This window comes from Malurus melanocephalus, unplaced genomic scaffold (genome assembly GCF_030028575.1).
Source record: "Malurus melanocephalus ecotype Western Australia unplaced genomic scaffold, MMel_1.1 scaffold_36, whole genome shotgun sequence".
Lineage (NCBI taxonomy): Eukaryota > Metazoa > Chordata > Aves > Passeriformes > Maluridae > Malurus > Malurus melanocephalus.
The window spans coordinates 1,020,202-1,041,635 of NW_026623268.1; the positions used below are offsets into that span (position 1 = coordinate 1,020,202).

The 21,434-nt window shown below is 36.2% G+C and overlaps 1 protein-coding gene across 2 annotated transcripts in view; it reads left to right on the forward strand.

Annotated features, from left to right (window-relative positions):
- Nucleotides 1–21,434, forward strand: part of SENP7 (SUMO specific peptidase 7) — a 38,515-nt gene that overhangs the window by 10,105 nt on the left and 6,976 nt on the right. For both annotated transcript variants that reach the window (XM_057364154.1, XM_057364153.1), the window contains 14 exons: nucleotides 2,261–2,458; nucleotides 4,020–4,217; nucleotides 7,570–7,685; nucleotides 8,400–8,569; nucleotides 9,532–9,877; nucleotides 10,456–10,613; nucleotides 11,575–11,721; nucleotides 13,151–13,184; nucleotides 13,971–14,138; nucleotides 15,852–16,114; nucleotides 17,090–17,223; nucleotides 17,938–18,054; nucleotides 19,507–19,626; nucleotides 20,639–20,731. In XM_057364154.1, the coding sequence (XP_057220137.1) occupies nucleotides 2,261–2,458; nucleotides 4,020–4,217; nucleotides 7,570–7,685; nucleotides 8,400–8,569; nucleotides 9,532–9,877; nucleotides 10,456–10,613; nucleotides 11,575–11,721; nucleotides 13,151–13,184; nucleotides 13,971–14,138; nucleotides 15,852–16,114; nucleotides 17,090–17,223; nucleotides 17,938–18,054; nucleotides 19,507–19,626; nucleotides 20,639–20,731 (2,262 nt within the window). The remainder of the gene's footprint in view (nucleotides 1–2,260; nucleotides 2,459–4,019; nucleotides 4,218–7,569; nucleotides 7,686–8,399; nucleotides 8,570–9,531; nucleotides 9,878–10,455; nucleotides 10,614–11,574; nucleotides 11,722–13,150; nucleotides 13,185–13,970; nucleotides 14,139–15,851; nucleotides 16,115–17,089; nucleotides 17,224–17,937; nucleotides 18,055–19,506; nucleotides 19,627–20,638; nucleotides 20,732–21,434) is intronic.

Sequence of the window (21,434 nt, forward strand, 5' to 3'; positions counted from 1 at the left end):
CTGTCTGTCTGTGGGGGAACTCACATTGCAGCAGTTTTGGGAGGACTGCTGCTCGTGAGATGGACTGGAGAGGTTCACACAGAGCTGTCTCCTGTGGGAGAGACCCCAGGGCACAGCAGGAGAAGGACTCCTCGCCTTGAGCAGCGAAAGAAGATCCTGGTGATGAACTGACCAGAACTCCACGCCCTGTTCCCTGTGCTGTCATTGGGAAGAAGGGAGGGGTTGGAGAAAAGGGTGTCTTTTAAGGGCTTATTTTTCTTCTCATTGTCCTCCTCTGACTTCGTTAATAATAAATTCACTTTGTACTTCTAAGTTGAGTCTGTTTTGCCCTTGGAGTGTCTTCTCCCAGTCCTTAACTTGTGACCCCTTTGTTAATTTTTTTTTTTCCCTCTCCTCTGCCCATCTGTGGCAGGGGTGAGTACCTGCCATTTGGCCAGTGTCAAATCATGACAGTAAGGTGAAGGATAATTCTTTCTTTGACTGTGAAAAGTAATATGAGACTTGCCAGGAACAATTAACCACATTTTTCATAATCTGTTTTTTGTCTATTCCATCATTATATGCATAAATATGTTTTCATTACCCTTGCTTTTGTATTTTTTTCTATTTTGGGGAGGAAAATAAGACGAAGTATGGTAGGAACTTGCTTTAGAAACAGAAATAAATGCCTTTGGTTTTCCTACACCAAGATGCCTCCAGTTTTACTGTTATGCAAGTTCTGGGTTTGCTGGTTGGGTTTGCTTTTAATGTACACTTTGCTTTTTTCTGCTTGWCATTTATTTTGATCTTTTGAAATGTCTTTTGATTGAGTTGCTCGCTTTATTCTGTGGACAATTTAATAGGTAAGTTAGGGAGCTGTGTCRCAGCCATTGTTTACAGATGTACAGGCTACCTTAAGTTTAGATGTTTTCCTGAATYTATTATACTCCCAGTCTTAATGACACGATTTTCAAGAAACACTGCCARAAACCATTCCTGTTTTAGAAAGGGAAGCCATTGAAAGCTCTTACACCACTCTTCTGCTCTGAAGGTTAGGTCATAACCAGTTCAAAAACTTCAGTTAAACCTGGTGTCACATACGAAGTGATGCCTTGGCCTGGCACTGACAAGTGTATACTATTGACTTCCTTGTCTGTTAAAGGTTCCTCTGCTTTGCATAGATTTCGAGTGCAAAGCTTGCTTCATGGTATGTGTGTGTACTTGAAATGATAACATTTTTTTTTTTTCGAAAGTACTTGCTTAAAATCTGTCAACCCCATTTAAATCAAGGGAATGGGAAACATTACAAATTCAGTGCCAAATAACAATCAGTAAACGAAAKTATGGAGAAGCCTGGAGCCTGTTAAGGTCTAACCTGATGAGAACATGAGCAAAGGATGTTAGAGCTGAATTTTCAACATGGCTAACAAACTATAGATAGTAAAATTGTGCTTCTGACTCCTTTAACTCCTGCTATGGACTTTTTCTGTCATTATGTTGTTTAAGCACTCAGTGTTGGAATATTTGCTATTCTCTTTACAAATCTTTTCTAACCCTTATGWTTCTGCCAGAAAACTATCCAAATTACTGGCCATACTGCAGAATTAATTYTTCATGTGARGACTTCAATACCAATCTAGCAGAATTACCAGAGTATAGAAACTTCTTTAAAGAACTTCASTTGGGTATTTTTACTGACTTTGTAATTCATAATTCTAGGTAATTTGTTTAATGAAATTGAATAGAGGTRGTTGGAGCTTCAGAAGTGGAGATTTTTACCAACTTCTTGACATTTTTTTTCCCCAGCAAGATAATGATTAATCTGCTRYATGGGAACAAATAATATTCATGGTTTTAAAAGGTGCCATAAAATGAGTGCTTGYTTTYYTATCCTACAAATGATCAAGTGTACRGTTTCAGAATAGCTTGTAAGGCCAAAGTGGCACCACTTCCAACATTTTGTGATAAAAAGATGCACCAAAATTTCCATTCTAGTGCTCCTGCACTGGAAGTTTATCTCTTCAGAATCACATATGAATATGTTAGTCATTGATGCCTGAAGAAGAAACCTTGAAAGGCTGTCCTGATCAAGAGATGAATTTGTGATTCCTCTTTTCCAAAGAGAACCACTTTGTAAATTGTCAGGGCAGTGACCTTAATTCTAGTGAAGATATAAGGTATGATAGAGAGWCAGTAAACTCATAGAAAATCTTTGTTGAATTCTTGTGACTTAAAAAGRTCTCAGCACCCTATTGTTAATGTATTGTTATATGTATGGCAGGCAACCCAAAGTTATCTTGACGAATGTCCTGAGGATGAAAATTGGAAGAAAATATATGCAGGCACCACCTAAAACTGGTGTTAATTTTTCTGATGCTGRCAGGCTGCAGTCAGATCAAGCACCCTCATCATCTGCTGCCACTATAAAGATATGGCAGATTTTAAACCCTACTCTCCAAAGTCTTTTTCTGTCCAAAAGGTACGTTGTCTTTGCCTTGTGTCACTAAACAAAATAATTTTCCTTGCAATTATTTTTTTAGGAGAAAGTGTTCTTTATCATACCACAGCTTCCTTGTTCATGAGCTACTGACTTCACCAAATTCACTTATACCTGTTTCCTTATTATAAACATTGAGAGAGATGGTACCAGRCATATTGTAATGGTGTTTTCTGATCAAATGGCTTCTAGATGGTCCTGTACTGTCAAGACCAACTAATTCTTATTTAGCGATTGGATTTTTTTATTCTCATGAAAAGAATAAACTTGAATTTAATGTAGCCCTCTTCTCACGGAAGGTATCAAGGTGTATTTTCACTGTTACTGCTTTAGACTACTTATGAAAAYAGGAAAACTGGCATAAATGATCAGAAGAAAAGCATATCAAGTCCAATATCTTCTTTGCACTCTGAAAGCAGTGTTCAATTGCAGATATTGGGAAAAGTATGGCTAGAGTGAATACTTTTTTTCTGGGTTTTCTTTCTGAGCTTCTGATGACAGTTCTGGGGCTTCATTTATTGAAGGTTACATCCAGTCTATATGGTTTTCAGAATTAGACTTTTCCTCTTCAAGTTGTATCTTAATTGTTTATTCCCTGTGTGTCTCTSCAATTTTGTCTGGAAGGCAGTCTCCTGAGTAAAGTAAATTTACAYCTTYTCACAAGAGGAGGTCTGAGTGCTCYCCWGAYATCACACAGTGTGTGCTGGAGTGTGCTCTGTGGATGAATACAGACAGCAGGAGAATTATCAGTCAATACCCAAAAGGCAGTATTGTTCAAAACAAATTCAGACAGGCCATAGCCTTACAACCTAATCCAAAATAAATTGCAATTGAAGTGGTAGAATTTAAATTCCAGCCTGAGAAATGTAGATAAATCATGGGCTATGCAACAAGTTGGCTGCAGTGGCATTGTATGAAGTAAGTTAGGTTGCTGTTACACATCATGTTTGTGTTCAAGTGGGAATTGCATCTCCATATTTCTGCTTAGCTTATTTTCAATGCTTGTCTATTTCAACACCTGGGATAATTTTTCTGGGCCTTGCTGTACTATAGAGTGCTACCTCTTAGTTGAGGAGTGGAATAAAATCTAATGCTACCTTTTGTGTAGTGCTACTTTTCTACTTGTTCACCAAATGCTTGAGAAAATTTACTCTATTTTACTGGAGGCTTCTTGTTCACAGGAAAATCAAGATTGTTTGTTCCAGAGTTCTGAGAAACGTGTACAGATACTGTATGAAAGTATGAAAGCTGTTTAGAGATAAACATTTATTATAAAGAATACTGCATGATAGGATAGAGGCAATGCAGTGTGCATTGTATCGGCTAAGGTAAAATTACATGGCTAGTTTTTCTTACCCTGGTCTTATCTTGTGTTTATTTGCTTTTGTGGTATTTTAAGTTTCTTAATGAGAAATTTTTTTTGTATCTAAGGGATTAAATTAATGTTTGATTATCAAACTTCTAGGATGCATGAATTTAACAAGAAGTTTGGTTCTCTAGATTTCAGTAYGGAATTTATGATTTACTGTTATATGTATGGCAGGCAACCCAAAGTTATCTTGACGAACATCCTGAGTACGAAAATTGGAAGAAAGTACATAGACAGCCACGTAATAAATGATGCAAATTTACCTGCTGCTGACAAATTGCAATCGGGCCARCTACCCTCACCAGCTGTTGCCAGCCTACAGACATGTCAGATAYTAAGTTCTCCTCATGAAAGTTCTTTTCTTTCTGAAAGGTATGTTATTCACTGCTGATTTTGCCAGTCTTCCTGAAATGACATAACCTCACAATAGAAAAACATTTCCCATTTTCCCAGCTTTTGTTCTACTCCTGTCTGGAATCAGGAGATTAGTTTCCTGAGTGCAAATTAACCTGTTTCTCCAATGAGCCATTTTAGCATTGCATTTGTTCTGGTTTGCTGGACCTGATGTTAAAAGGCTACTTTCCTTTCTTGGGAGGAACTTCTGTTTGCAATAGATCAGTGGTTTGATTTGTGAAGTGGCACAAATAATTCAATCACATCTAAGTTGGTTTTGGGTCCAGATCTTGCTTTCTTCTTGGTGTTAATATACTCTAGCATGATGTCAAATAACTTCGTTTCCAAAATATATCCAAATTCCTCTCTGTGATAATTAATTTCTTTTCACATTAACCCATTGGTGATCTCGGTGTTCCTACCAAGTTGGCTTTGTTTAAGGGCTATGTGTGTCCTCTTACCACTTAACATCTGCTTTTCATCTTTTCTTYCTATGTTTAGGTTGACTGAGCATCACAGTAATGCTTGACATATATAACTAACAGAAATCASGTGTTAAAATTATGTAACATCTGTTTTGGTCTAAGATGGCAGTTGCGTTCAAAGTAAGCTGTCTCCATTTGTCTGTTATGGCTACATTTTTGCTCAACAGTAAATTTGCCACAGGAAAAAATAGCAGGAAGTTCTGGTGAGCACAGTAGAAGGATGAAGAAGAGAAGAATGACTTTTTTTTGAGGGCAGGAGTAATTAACAGTTCTCAGGGTTAAGTTGAGACAAATCAGTCATATTGCTCATTCTGATATGTAAACATCTTAGAGAACTGAAATTAATAGCGACTCCTTTTTTTTTTCTATTGGGTTGTCTATTGCTGCTTAAATTAATCTGACAAAACTGCAATTTAAATGAGGTGTTTAGATAGAACAGTTTATGAGGCTGTCTCATTTTAAAGTATCATACTTGTTCCTAATAGTTTTGTGTAATTAAAGGCTGACCAAAGTGTGGGGAGTTAGTTTGGATTGTTTTGGGTTTGGTTGAGGTTGGTTTTTTTTGTTTTAGGGTTTATTTTGTTTTTGTTTTTTGGGGTTTTCTGTTTTACTGCAAAGTCTTTAAGAATGATTTTTTTTTTTAGTATGTGATATTTTTTTTTAGTATCTGATTTTTTCACTTGGTGAAATTTTGAATGTTGGGAAGTAGTGGGTTTATTGAGAGGAAGACAAACTCTTGTATTTAATTCTCTAAATCTGAGGGTATATCTTGTGAATTTTTTCAGGCCCCGGCTGCTCTGGGGGGCAGCTGCTGAGTTTCACATTAAGCACAATAATTGTTTGAGCTAGTAATTTTTTTAGTGGTTGTCAACTCAACTTGCTTTAGATTTGGAGTGGCTCATTGTTTGAATGATTGTGTTCCTGTTATATGATTTTTCTAATGTATTGTGTAAAAAGCTTGTTATCTGGAACCAGCATTAGGATGATTTTTCACCCTTCCTCTGTGACCAGTGTAATTTGTAATAGGTGCTATATGGGAAATGGAAAATTTAGGAATTCTTTCAACAAAGTCATGGCTTGATCCTGGTCACCTCTCTCTAAGTCATCAGTACATTACATACACTTGGCACTGATTTGRGGGTCTCTTCTTCTGGAGGAGAATAAAAGCTCCTCCCTTGTAAAGGTTATGCATTTATATCCACAGGGCCATACAGAGATTTTTTTCTGTACCATCAGGGTAGCTAGAATGCATGCTTTGTATTGCTGGAAATTGTACTATGGAAATTTCAGATCAAGTCAAAGAATTATGTGTCATCAGAACAGAGTGATAAGTTAACTTAACTCCACCAGCTATAACTTGCTGCCTGCACCCTCCTTCTGTTATTGTTATTCAGAATTGGTGGATTTTGTGCTGCTTTACTGCAACYCAGAGTGAAGTGCATKTATTTAARYGAGCACTGACCTGTCAGTATAACTRATGAAGTTGAGGTAGGTTTTAAATGTAAAGAATCTTTRAAGTGTTTGAAATGCTTGTTTCTCATGGCTGTTAAGAATACTTTACAATAGCTTCATAGGTGATGCATGTATCTGTTAAGGGATATGCTTTAAACTGAATTGTCAGCAAAGCTGGAATTGAAAACAAAATGTGCAGAATTTATGTATAAAACAAATACATTTAGGAAAGTCTGTTAGCTKAAACAGCCCTATTTGGATGCTTTCTGCTGTAAAAATGCCTGAATTGTGGTGATGGTGTAAAACAAGTGCTGAAAACCACTTAATGGTCTTGTGTGGTCTTTTAAGGCAGTCTGATCTACATATATAGCTGTTACACATAGAGATATTTTAGTTGAGAGAGAGGTGTGGGTCCCAAAATATAGTTTTCTGTATTGAGCTACCCAGTCTGTGGAAGACTGTCTTGTTCCATATACAGAATGAATAATAGCATTTACTGAAAACTACTTCTGTATGTGGTCCAATTCATGGTTCTTTGTGAACTGAAAGATAATGAGTAATTTTTTCACACTGTTCATCACTGAGTTTTGGAGCACTCTGGAAATCTTTATCTTACAGAATTTCCAAAGATCACTGATACTACAGTCTACAGATACATCACTGAAGAGTAGCCATCTGTTCAGAAAGTGTCCAGGAGTTTTTTTTGTCTAGTTACAGATGTCAAGAATATTTTTGCSATGGTGGGTGATGATTTTTACCAGTCCCAGCTTGGCTGTCAATGATTTCAGGCATTGTGATGATCACCTAGCTCTTTGCAAATTTGAGACCCCAACCTTCTGAGTTAAACAYATAAAACTGTGAATACAAAATCTATTTGTTTTAAGTACTGTAATCCTTTTCTCTTTTTCATTTATGTCCGATCACCCTCTACCTTCTTTAAGGTTCTGTTTCAGGTCCTTCTGAGCAGGACTTTTTATTTCAAATAATATTGCATTGTAGGATCTTACTTAATGGGTTCTCTTAGCAGTTTTGAGTACAAGTTAAAAATATACAACATTCCCACCATATTCATTACAAAGACAAGGCTAGTCAACTGACTGTTCTCTTTTTTCTTCTGTGTTCTTGTTGCAGTCATTCCTCACAGCAAAATATTTCAGTGCCTGATGTCAAGCATGTCATACTTTGTGCTTTTTAGAAGTGTCTCCTTCATTAATAATGTTTGAGTGTCTCTGTATTTCCCTAATCAGACTGAATTAATTTGTTTCATTTGCCAAGGTCCACATGTTTATGGGAGAGGCAGAAGTTTGTAGTCTAACCAAGTCTTGTTTCTGTTGAGATTTTTATTCAGTCTACTTTCAAAATTAAAGATAGGTCATAATTAATGTTATTTACAGGTCTGAACATTGCCTGAAAAAGACAGATGATGAACCGTGTAAATTGACCAAGACTTCWAAGGAAAGGGAAAAAACGAATGCTGTCACTTTTAGAAGAGGAGAGCTGCAGAAGAAAGGTTTGTAGTGAGCAATCATCTGACAGTTAAGTATGAATTTTGGAGTGTTGGGATATTTCCTTTTTTTTACTCTAGTATTATGAGGCAAGTGCAGAAGTAAATTATGTGTTGCACACAGTGTGTTTCCTGGAAATGGAGTTTTTTACAGATACAGTAAAAATATATCAAATGGCTGTTTTTTAATAGGAATAGAGGTATGGTTAATCTAATCTGTGGAAGAAAAATGAAACTGATGGCAGCCTCACTGCCTTGTTATAATCTTGATTTTCTAAAAAGTCTTACAAACTATTAAGAATGCTCAAGCTTAAATATTCATGCTATTTGACAATATTTGCTTTCACTGCTGAAGAAGTATGATCTCTATGCTCAGACTCCAGGGACATGTGCTGTCTTTTTATACTTGATATGTGGAGATTAGAACAGGGAATTGAGAACATTGCATCTGGCAGAAGATTAAAAAAAGACTGTGGATTATGAAGTGCTAATTCATGCATGGAAGGGAGCTATGAAATTGGTTATACCCTTAACTAATTATGCAAAAATAATAATAATTCTAGGGAATGTGTTTTGGCAGCTACATACAATTAAAAAGGAGAGAACTTACTGTATTGGATACCTGCTTCCATGCATTTTGTGAGAGATAACAGATATGAGGAAATGTAAAGTTTTTTAAGGCTAATACATTAATTTACCCTTTTTTTTCTTTGGACACAGAAAACAAGCACTGTGGTGAACTGGAGAAGAGGAGCAAACACACAAACAGCACTACTCTTATTCAGAAGAAATTGGGCTCTTTTGTTTCTGAGAAGAGGAAAAGGAGACATAGTGACCATATTGCTGATGATTGTAATACACACATTCCACAAAAATCATTCTTACTGTCTGTAAGTGGCACTTAATTTTAAAGCATGTGTTTGTGTGCACACATTAACACACACTTCAGTAGCAGCATCCCAAATAAAAGAATTATGCTAATAAATGGGGTTTATTGTACAGGTATATTAGCAGRTACTACCTGTTGAGGGAAAGTAGTTYAGTGATGCATCACAAGGAGTGAGTRAATKTACTTCTGTCCACATCATCACAATATGCTTATTGTAGCAGGAAGGTTGTGAARGATGAATGACAGTGTTTCCTTCAGACAGGAGCATGGATTAAAACAATTTTGAAAATAAGGCATCTAACTGCCAAAGTGAAGCTTCTTTCACAAATGCTCTAGAATTAGGGATTAATTAGGGGCTTTAACAGCAAAATTACAAAGTATACCCAAGCTTATTGAAATCTTGCAGATTTTTCCTTCCTCTTTAGTCTGTTGTACTCTTCCCTAAGGTTTTCTTCTTATCCATCACTAGGATGTGAAAAAAATCCCAACAAATAAAAGACTGAGGGAATCAGTCAAGTACAAAGTGTGATTTATATTCAAGCATTTGAATACAGTAAACTCATCTCTGTAACCTTCTGATTAAAACCCTACAGAGACAGGCAGTTACCGAAACTCTCAAATCCATCTGACCAAGCCACACTTCTGGAAAATAAAGGACAGCACTGATTATTGGTYTCTCCATGTCTGACACTGAAAGAGCTGCCAAAAATCAGAAATAATTAATTGTTCAGTTTGAATGAGGGTCACTGTTGAGCTCTAAAAGATTGTTCCTCATGCCTTTATGTAAAAATCTTTGGAATACGAGGAGGGAGAAATTATCCTGAATTGAGCATTAAATGTTGCTATGTTAAACAATGGGGTTTTTGTTTCTAGCACATTGCTAAGTCTTAGTGATCACTTATTTGAACCACGTAGAAATGTCAAGAAATAAACTTATATCCTGTCTCTGATTCCTGTTTCTAGGAAAAGCAAAGTTCAACTCAGTCTCCTGACTGCAGAACACCTTGTGAGGATGGACAAGCTCACAGATCTAATACTATTCTGGTGCCAGATTGTCCAGCAGAGAGAGAATCTAAAGACACTTCCACCCACAACCACTCARGGCATGCTTACAGTCRCACAGARGAATTTGACWCAGARTCTCCTTCCAACAATTTGTCAAAGRAAGAGCTTTCTGCCACCAGTGAGGATGTGATTGCACCAGAAGTTAGTACAATCMRGAARTTAAAGATGGACAAATCACAGTGCCTGAGCAAGCTGCGGAACAGAATCTGCAGGGGTAATCAGCAACTTGTTTCCATTGACCCAAGTATGTACTGTATCCRTGCTGATGGCAATTACTGGTGGTACACTTAGGGCCTGGGAGAACTCGAGCTTGACTGGCTAGTGGAAACATCAGGAACAACAGATTGGAGACTGACATGTTGCAATACATTGTGCAGGTTAGAGAACAGTGCCTAGTGTCAGAGTCTTGTAACTGAGAAACAGGATAGACAGCAAGATTTCCAGATTCCAGTCTTCATATTTCAGCTGATTTTGTGGCTATGTGAGCTTTTATTTTTTAAAGTAAAAAAGTACTTTTTATGTGAGCTTTTACTTTTTGAAGAGGCTTAAACTGAGAAAAATTATTCTCTTTGAAGTAGCTGTGTCCAATTTAATTTAATAGCCAAATAATTTTGAGGATCTGGGATAAAAAGTGTTCGTAAAGATGCAAAGCAGTGCTTGTTGTCTACAATTCCATGCACAAGATCTTGACTGGTTTGAGCACTGTACTGCAGTATCATGTACTGCAAGATAGAATTCTTTACTTGTCTGAAATCCACAAAGAATGACATATTCTTAAGTCTGTAATTTGTAGTATATGTATACTTCTTTTTTYCTTTTCAGTTGTCCTTTCCAGTGATGATGATGATGGACCTTCTTTGCCACCATGCACAGAGCTGATGCAGGATAATATAACTGAAAATAAAGAAACAGAAGAACAGTATGACTTGGATCTCTCAGCCAAACAATTAGAAGACAAGATGAAAAGTCACACAGAGGAGGTAGTCCAGTTTTTGGCCTATGTACTGTTATGCCAAGCCTTTAATTTATTTCTGTAATGTTTGTTATAGAAAGTGATTGTTTATTATGGTCCCAGCCACAAGCAGAAGCTGCAGTAATTTATTTCACAGATAATCTCTGAAGACTGTCCAGAATTCTGTCTCTGGTTCTGAAGCTTGGGTGTTTTTGCAATACACAGCGTATTTCCTATTTTGAAAATAAATATTTKGAAATATTTAATACATATATATTTGGAAATGTTTAATATCAGGAAACAGGAAGGATCAAATAGTAATCTGAGCTAGAAATATACGTGATGAAGATACACCTGTGAAAAAAATTTGTTTTCACACCATGTTTTATGTTGATCATACTTTTTTTTTGTCATCCAATCCTTTATTATCATTCAGTGCATGTAGAAGTTCAAGGATCTTTGTTGACAGCAGACAGAGACAGGGTAAAGGTCTGGCTAGCTGTAGAACTTGAATCTAAAAGTAGCCATAAAGGTTGYTGCCCCATTTTGGACTTACTAACCTTTGGCTGCTTGCTTTGAYCTGGATCTGGGTTATCTGTGTAATCCTGAAACAAGTCAGAARAGCCATTGCTGCCTCTTCTCACAGATGGAATTGAACCAATTCAGTCATAAGCATTGAATTGGATCCTGAAGCTTTGATATGAAAAGAAGGGCATTGTTTTGTTGCTGTGTTGTCTGAGGTTTTACTAATTTGGAACCAAGTCAAGAGCACAAATCATGCTTTGGTAATGGAGGTGTAGCAAGATATTGTTAGACCCTTAAGGACATTGTCAGAATTAGCTGTAATAACACTCAGAGCTTTTCAATATGGTTTTTTTTTTTTTTAATGTGAAAGCTGGCTTTGGCAGTCAGTTCTTACAAGCATGAAAAAAATGGTTCCTGAGGTTACAGAAAGGTGTCTGTCTAATAGTAAATGCACTTTTTTCCAGCTTCTAACAGAGTCAGTTGAAGATAAATGTGCTCTCAGCTTACCTTCTGGAAGCAAACCTAGAAAGCAGWTGAACCTGGAATTGGATATTGAATTTGATAGACTACACATTGGAAAATATAAATGTTTATCCACTGGTCCTGCCACAGTAAGTTGTTCTGTTACAGTATTTTGTGAATATTTAAAAATTACGACTCTGGTTTAAACAACGTCAGTGGTACTTAGTGTGGAAGCACAAAGTTTTCATTTTTGTTATATTAAACTCCTTTGGCTAAACAATGTAGTGTATGTTTCATTGTCTTGTACATTTGGATTGCTATCAGTAGAAAAGCTAACTGTCATTTGCTACGTCCACAGTTTTCACATATAAAGGTTCTGCAAAAATGCTGTACTGGAAAACAGGTCATACTGAGGAAGCTTTTAATGAATTCTAACAGAAAATCATAACCATTWTAATGACTGGTTAATGTCACTTAAAATAAAGAGCAATTACTTTTTTCAGAAATAACCATGTTCTRATAAAGTAGCTCATAATGATCAGAGTTCAGATATATACTATGCTTTTGCCTTTTAAACACAAAATTGCTTGCTTTGTGGCTTCAAAAAGCATAAATACAGTACTAAAAGAATTAGTGTATAGATAATATGGTATTTACAGGTTGTAGAAACATAAGTGATGATGTGATATAAATGAAGTACCAGCTCCAGTAGTTACAACAATTCTTTGACCAGGTTCATATTGTATATTGCCAGTGCAAAAGAAATGTTTGGACCTGCTAATCTTGTTTTGTCTTCAGTAAGACATTTTGAAATCTTGGATTGTAATAATAATTTCAGCTTTTCACAAAACAGCAGTTATAAAAACATTTCATGAAAATTTCCTAAATTAAATGTGAAAGTAATTTGAAGGATGAGATGACATAATTTTAGCATTAATGCTGTTACATATAAAGTAGAACTCTTCCGTGAGAGCCACAACTTTGTGCCTACAACTTTGTGGTAACACAGGGGAAACCTCCTTTGTCAATGCATATAACCTTTTGCTAAAGTGACAATAAAGCAATTTTTATTTAGCAAAGTATCTTCAATGTAGCAGCAGTGCAAATGGAATCTTTAAAGGCTTTAATTCAAAGATTAATATAAAGYAACAGCCCTATGTTGAAGCATTTCTAATGTGTCCTTACCTCAAATGGTTCATTTGACAGCTTCTCACAGGTTGCTTTAGCACCTTCTGTCCTGAGTCTTTATCTTTGCTCTTACTCTTTTTAAGGAGCTTATAGGCAGTTGGTAACTTTGTGCTTATTTCTCAGTGCATAGCATTTCTGAAAGTTACTTGCTGCCATTTAGGTTCTGCAATGCCTTTAGGAATGTTGTTTTAGGTGATATACGCRATATGAAGTCTCAAACTAAGCATATTTGACTTAAGCTTAATGGTGTTTYCCAACCCAAATGATTCTATTATATAATTTTGAGTTTATTTCACTATAAAAAAAGTACAGATAATTAAAAATCTACATATTGTTTTAATCAATTTGTAAAAAGCAAGCTAACTTAAATTTCTTTTAAATATATTTCAGTTTACAAGGAAAGATATTGTGATCCCATTTCAGGGTAAGAGAATTTTCTTTAGCCTTCTTGTTGCTGTATCTTTAAATGATTGTATTAAAATACTAAGGATGTATTTCTGTTATGATTTATTTATAATCTTATCTGCTTTCAGAAAGAAATTAGGTAATTGTTTATGTTTTTCAATAAACAGATGTTTTGGAGTCTTTATTAATAACTTAGCAGTTTCTTGTAGTTTTATGTTGAACTTGTAGTTTTTCTGGCTTCCCTCCCGCATTCTTGCATATCTTAGCTGTTGAACTATAATAAATATGACTATACTTTTTTTTTGAGGTGAAACTTTAAACTTTTCAGATTAGGGTTTTAGATCTTTAGGTTTACAAAAGTATTTGAGTTGATTAGAATCATGAGGAATGTAACTGTAGCTTTGCATTCAGGTTATTTTTCCAAAGATGATGTGTGATAGGAAAAGGTCTATCAGCAGTTCTGAGTTGACTGAAAGCAAATAGGAATTAATGTTTTGCAGTATTCTTTTTCCCATGTTTTTAGGTATTAATTGTGGTTATTTAGAGGAAAAAGCCAACTTTTTTCAGGATAAATCTTGCATGTAGGTGTTTAGATTTTTGTGTTACAGTTTGATAACTTTGTTTTACATAGTTTGATGTAATGGACTTAAATATTTAACTCTCAGTATTTTATACAATGTAAGGAGTAAAATCTGTAAGTACTGTGTTAATATGCTCTGGTCATACCTCTCAGTGTGTAATTACTGTAACATGCATGACATGATCTGTGGCTCAGTACGGTTCTTTTGAATTCTGTTTTCTACAGTGTCTCTTAAAAACATTCAGCTGACAGTGGATACTCTGGATCTGAGAAGATTTGGCTTGTGGAAAAGTGATGGTGGCCGTTCTTCAACAATTATYTTTCTTTGGTTGGCTGTGGATTATGTAGAAAAGATTGAATCCCAAATGGAAAAGSTGGTTACCAGCGAGCCATGTGAGTAATCACTTTCTTTAGGTGCAATGAAAACAGTCTAATATATGGTATGTCAGTAAAGTAGTTGTTTTACAGCTGTGTTTTTTGAATGCAGAAGAAAGCCTTATAGCATTTTAAAAATGCCTCACCGTACTTACATTTGGAAGAAAARCATCTTAACATAATGAAATTCAAAATCACTGCTATTTAATAAAAAGACCCCAAAACACAGTTCAGTTGTAGTCTATGTCAGAAGACCTTCTGAAACTAGACTTGTGTACAGAGCATCTCACCATTTAAAATATATGRATTTATAAATGTCCTTACTCTTGAGTATTGAATATGCTTTACAAGAGCCTTGGCAAGTGAAGATTGAGTTGACCTTTGACAAGACTGCAGTGGGCTATTGCATTATTATTGAACAAAACTTCCACTAAAGGTCAAATGGACTATTTGGTCTTAAAGTATTATGGACTCTCGGTATTTGGTTTTCTACCATGAAGCTCTGTAAACAGAGTRTAACTTTGGCTCATATATTCAGAGTAGCACAATCATACAGGTTTTTACACAAGCAAAATGGTTGCAAATGGCATCTATGGAAAGGATGATGTCAGTGTTGTCTGTGGGASGTTTAATCATATGTATTCCCTATACAGCCACCACTGTATAGGGAGAAAAATGATAAGTAATGGTCACTTTATATAAGGAGTACAAGTAGCTTGGAATTTTAGCAGAGAGCTACCTTTAGTTGGTGCAAGTTTATTGAAGTTACAAGTACTTTCTGTGGATTCAGTTCCCAGTGAAATGAGTGGAACGTGAATATGAAGATGTGAGGCATATTTTAATCTTAGGTTTATTTGTCTTGGTTGCATTCTYGTTGGAGAAACCTTCACGAGTTTTTATTAAATTTGTATGAGTGTTTTATGCCTTTTAAGTTTATGTAGTAATGTCAATGTTTTGACATGTTTTTAGAGTCTTGAAAAAAAATCTGTGATGGTTTTGCAGTTTGTGGAAATTATTACTATGATTCTGGTCTGCTGCCTTAGTGTGTTAATATTAGAGGAAAATATRCCATGGTGGATCTGACAGCCTGAGAGGGGTCAGAGCAGTTCCCCAGCTGGGAGAGTTAGAAAGGACTTTATAAGAAGACTGAATAAGCTGTGCAGGTCCTGGCTCAYAGCATGGCCAGACAAGTGCATTGAYCAGTGAAGTATTTAGATGTGACTRGTCCTTCTCATGCCCTTWACCTKCTCTTTTCCCACACTGCTTCTTCYCCGAATTACCTGAATGCCTCTCTTTGCTGCCTTTAGGTCTTTCCTTACACAACCTATATAAAGTCCTGTGCAATCCCAAAATACTCTTCCTCTGCATGCCATTATGTGTGCTGTACACCGCAGCAGCAACTCCCTTTCAGTCCAGAAAGTGCTCTGATGTTGGCTTATCTTGATGGGTTTTGGGTCTGTACTCTTGGACTGAGACTGTCCTGGGACAGCCCTGGGAAGGGTTCTGATTATGTGTGTTTTCCTCTCAGTCCTGAATTTGGATTCCTACCTGCCTTTTTGCTGTGTTCCTGTCAAAGTGGGACTTTTGTGGGCTGATGGCCCCTGTGATGAGCCTGGCAGGGTATTGTTTGGGCTTCCCTCCTGCCATTATCTAAGTTCCTTTGTGGGTGTTCAGACAAGTTTCTTTTACATAATCTAATAGTTAATATTATCCATTCTCTCTTTTTTCCAGCCAGAGCAAATGAATTTGTATTTTTGGAACTGTCTCAACCACTCGCAGAATGGGAAGAAGACAGACTGACTGAACTRATTAGAGGTGTGAGCAAGAAGAAGAGAGCACCAGATCTTGCTGAGTTTTTGTCTTTGGAGCAAACGTTACCATTGTTTAAGAATGTTTCTCCTGAAGAAAGCTCTTTCATGTGTCACAATAAGGATCTACTAAAGCAATACACACCAAAAGAGAATACCTCAGATGCTCATGAGCCTGCAGTTCAGGTTAGTGTRTAGCTGTTTTTTTCATTCATGACCATTCTGGTTGGCATTCACACAKTCTAGTAAATTTTAGGTCAGCCTTTCTTAATTCATAACTCAAAAAATGACAGTCATGACTACTCCAAAATTTGCAGTCATCTAGATTGTGTCCACAAAGGGAGAGCTTGTGGACCTCATCAGCAAGTGGTAAGTACCAATGTATTAGATTTATTCATGATTATGTAAACTTAGACCCACAGGYATGTTCTGCCCTTGTGCTATCTCTAGGGCAGCAAGCAGGGATGGAACCAATTTTTTGGTAAGCTGGAAGTGCAGCAGAGGAATAGCTGTGTAGATTGTTCTCCAGACACCTCTAGATGTGCTCGTAGGGTCTCCACATCTTGAAAATGCTGAATCATTCCTCAGACTGCTGGGGAGATGAGTCTGTGCAAGTTACTGTGTTGTCTTGGTTCAATCTCTTGAGTGAATATCTAAATGTAACCCCACATTGTTGTCACTTCAGAAATTACGTATCTTTGTTCCCCCCAGTAAAAAGCCAAGAGACAGCAGATCAATCTTGTCCATGAAATTAGGGACTTGAAAAGGAAGCTAGCCAGCTCAAATCTCTATTGTTTTTAAGCAAATTGTTCAAGGACTAGATTTTCAAACCTTCCAAGCATGCAAAGCTCTTGGTTAGACATTCTGATACTTGTCTCTCCCCTTTCAGACAATGTTTCTTCTCCAAAACCTTTTCTGGGTCGCTTGGCCAAATAATGCTTAAACAGTTTTAGAGAGATTATGAGCTAAGATCTGTCATTATTTTAAAAATGATCCATAACTTTTTAGYTGAGCAATGGCATGTTTGCCCAAATACCGATGTTTATACTTTAAAGCTCCAGCAAAAATCCTCTTTAGTGATGAAGGGCTTAAGACTTGAGTTTTGTATTTTATGTACCAAGCTGTATAATGCTTTTTACTATTTTTGTTTTTTCCTGGTAGGAATCAACRCTAAAAGTGATCAGGCCCAGTTATGCCCTTGCAAATAAGCAGAAWAGTGGCTGCTATTGTATCTCTTTGTCCTCTGCACTGAATGAAGAATGGAAAGAAGTAAGAGAAACGGGGGCAGTTAAGAAGTAAGTGTATTTCATATGAATGAGAAGGGGAAAATATAAGAAATTGGATAAATAAATWACTGGAATAAAATCCCTCACCTGCCATTTTCTAGTTCATTTGGAAGAGTTGCATGAAAGTCACTCTTCAAATCTAAAAAATAAAAAATACGAGTCTAGTTAGAAGATAAAGTGGATGTCTTATAGGATGACTGTCTCATAGGAATTAGAGAAAATCTCATCTATGACTACAAGGTCATAGCATGGGTGCATCAATGGAGAGGGTAGGGATCTCATGGGTTCTGTCCACCTAAGTCTGTCTTAGCAAAATTTACTAACTTAAGCTGAGCCTCTTATAAAATCTGAGCAATGTTTTCTTTTACTGTTCTGAGTAAATCTGACTCTCTGATTGAGTCACACTCAATCTATTTATAGCCATTTTTCCTCTAGTATTTCTTCAGATTTTATATAGCCATTTGTCAAATACTTTKATCAAACATAGAAAAACAAGGTGAAGGTAAAAAATACTTCTAAGAAGTTTTTGTCAAAGTTTCAGCGTGCATTGGGGTGATACTTCTTGTGTGACACCTAGCTGTTAGAGAAAGAAATGGTAATGTTTTGACAACTACTGCTTTTAAAAGGTTATCTAGAAAATCTTCTACATATGAAATAGCCATACTCAGAAAAATGTRATGTAAAACAGTTTTTCACTGTTACAACATGATTTATGTTTTCTAGTTTGATTGTTTATCCACCCCCACCTGCAAAAGGAGGACTGGGAGTCACAAGAGAAGACCTAGAGTGCTTAGAATATGGGGAGTTTCTCAATGATGTCATCATTGACTTCTATCTTAAGTAAGTAATCTCAGGCCTTCCTGTACCCTTTACACTCTCTGGGGCATGATGTGGACTTCAATGTTACTGGAAATGTTGGTCACTAAATACAACAATTTCAGAAGTAACAATATGCTGAATTTGTACACTGGATTTTTTTAAAGCTTTTTTGTGCCTTTTGCAGTTTTATTTGTTTTAATTTCGTTGGTTTTGTCTCTCTGAAAGGCTGTGTTAAATCCAGACAGAATAACTGGAGGAAAAAAACTTTTGGATGACCTTTCAGAACAGAAGGTGTTAAATAGGCAATTGAGAAAAACAGAGTCTGTAGTAGTATTTTATTTAYTAAGTYTGCATGAAGTGGAGCATTCTCTGCKACTGWGCAATATCAGGTATTCTTCTGATGCAGATCTGCAGAAAGGAATGCAGCTGATACATCTTGAGGATGTTGTGCTTGGCTTAGCTACTCCAAGCCATCTTACTGAAGTTTCTTGTGAAACCACTTTTTCAAGAACTCGTCTTGTGGCCACCAGTCCCTAAAGCTGTGGTTTATTTTCACTCTGCTGACTTACACCTAAGAAGAGTTCTGGTTCTTTTGAATGTTGTCAGCATGAGTTCCATTTTATTTGACATCCAGATGGATGCAGGAACTGTGAGCAATAGGAAGCCTTGTCTAGAGAATTGGAAATGTGTCATAGACTGTTTCAATGGAGTTTTACAGCAAAGCCCATTATATTTTGCTCTGAACAAGAACTGTTATGGTCCTCTGAATAACTGTAGCTTCATCTCAACAGAAGAGGAAGATTTAAATAAAAGATTTTAATGCAATTGTTGCATTATCCCACTGTTTTTAAAATTTGCTAGACTTCACACATTCTCAGTTTTCATTCTGTTGCAAGYTGTGTCATGTACGACTGTTTTGACCAAGTGCTCAGGTGAACCTGAGGGCCCCTTGTGTAGGAAAACTGCAATTATGAGAGCTTTGTCCTTGTAAAATCAAAGAAAAAACACTGAAGCTGAGGTTTATAGTAAAATTATCAGCAGTGAAATAATAAGTATTTACCTTTCACATGCATAACCTGTAAAAGTGAAATGGACAATTTAACTGACCTGTTCTATGCTATGCACAACTATAGCATTCCATAGTTATATTTGGTTAGGTTTTCAAGTCTCTCTTAATTTTAAGGGACTCAGTACCTAACTTTCAAAATAAATTTAGAAGCTTGAAATCAGGGGCAAAAAATGACTGCTCCCTTAGTAGCTGTTTGGGTGTTACATAATCTGATGATGTGCATCCATGTGAATAATTAAAATATAGTAGAGAGAGTAGTTTGGTGAGATTAGTGGCTGTGAAGGCAACTGATACTAAGCATAACCTGAGTACAATAAGTCATTAAAGTAACTGCCCTTTTTTTAGCAGTAATGATACTTTCTAGAAAAAAGAATTTAACAGTTTTCTTGTCTTTTCTTTGGTAGATACCTGTTGYTGGAGAAGGCACCAAAACATGTTGCTGACCGTACGCACATTTTTAGCAGTTTCTTCTACAAGTGCCTGACCAGGGCAGAAAAAAATTCTGAGGGGGATGTCAAAGTTTCGTAAGTTCATTTTAGATGCCTTTATGACTAGAAACAAGCTATCTATTGATGCCACTTGGAAGATCTGGAAATCAGCTACTAATCAGCACATARAATAGTTTTTGGTGTTTTCCAAAGGGTTAGTGGTTAAATGTTGTAACTCAAAATTTCCGTATACTGGTGCTTTTCCTTAAAATCAATGTGATTCATACTGAATGTGAATGAAAATGTTACCATCTTTCTCCAACTGTATCTGTTTACCTCAGACAATTATTTATTTGATATTTTTATCATAAATGCATCGTTTTGCAAGACATGTATCATTTAAAGAAGTTATGCTACTAATAATATTTTTAGATTAACCACRTATTTAATTTTTACATATTGGTAATAAATTATTGACCAAACTTTAGTAAGAAAATTTTRTTGTACACCAAGCTTACATGTGCTTGAGCTCACTGAATTCCAGAGTTGCAAAAAGATAAGGGTAGCATCCCAGGAACCCTGAATCACATTGTGTTTCCTGATGCCCTTCTAAAGGGAAGAAACATTCTTAGCTCACTTTCAGCTCCTCAGCACTGATGTTTGAGAGCAAAGCCACCAACATTCATTCTGTTTTCATAGAATCTCAGAATCATTTAGGTTGAAAAAGACCTCTAAGGTCAWGAAGTCCATCTGTTAACCCAGCACTACCAAACCCACCATTAAACCATGACCCCAAATGTCACATCTACACATCTTTTAAGTACCTCCAGGTCTGGTGACACAACCATTTCCAGTACTTGAAAATCTTTTGGTGAAAAAATTCGGGTTTGTGAATGATTTTCCAGAAGAGCTTAAGATGGTTCAGAAAATGGCTCTTTAGTCACTTGGGCTCAATATGTGGTGATTTATTTTTAATCTGGCTAGGACATTTCTGGATTAAATGAAAAACCCATTGAGGAACTGGGGAGATGTAGGAGTATTAATCCCTATGCCTTGTTTTAACTAAAAGGAACAAAACCAAACAACAATTGTCATATRTTTCTTTCAGAGTGGCACAGAGAAGACACAAAAGAGTGAGAACATGGACTCGCCATATAAATATCTTCAATAAAGATTATATCTTTGTGCCTGTGAATGAGGAGTAAGCCTGAGTTTTCAACACCTTKTCTGATATTTAAATATTCTAATAGCTGAATGTTGTGGTGGTAAAAGTTTATGGTGTAAGGTTGGATCATTGCATATGATAGATTATGTTTTGAAGAAGTAGCACATGTGGCATGAGTAATTTTGGAGTCTGTTCAAAAGAGAAAATGTTTATTTCGTTGTCATCAGTCAAMGTTGTACCTTTGGTTTTTGTTTTACTGAAAATTACTGTTAAATATTTTTCTGAATAATTTGTGTGTCATTATGATGATTCCTGTGTACTTAAGTAATATTTCTATAAAGAAATTACAGCCACTCATAGTGTCAATAGATAAAAGTAGAACTTCCAAAATCTGTGCCTTGGCTGTACATGGAAACTCYTGTAAAACTGAATAGTCACTGAAAAGTATGTGATGTAAAACAACTGAGGAGAGGGATGAGGCTAAAGATGTGCCACACCTTCAGCTGTATTCAGACTGGGATCACCATTGCAGATTATTAAATATTTTTTCATTTTGGATYTTTGGTAAAGTGTGAGATGGGCTCTCAAACAATGATGAATTGCTGTGGTGGGTTTTTTGGGGGTTTTAAATGAATTGATACTTATTTTTGCTATTAAGCCAGCAATGCAAAGTAAAAAATGAGTGAGATGATTAATAAGAGATGCAATGAAAGAACATGGCTATGTGTTACAGARCAGT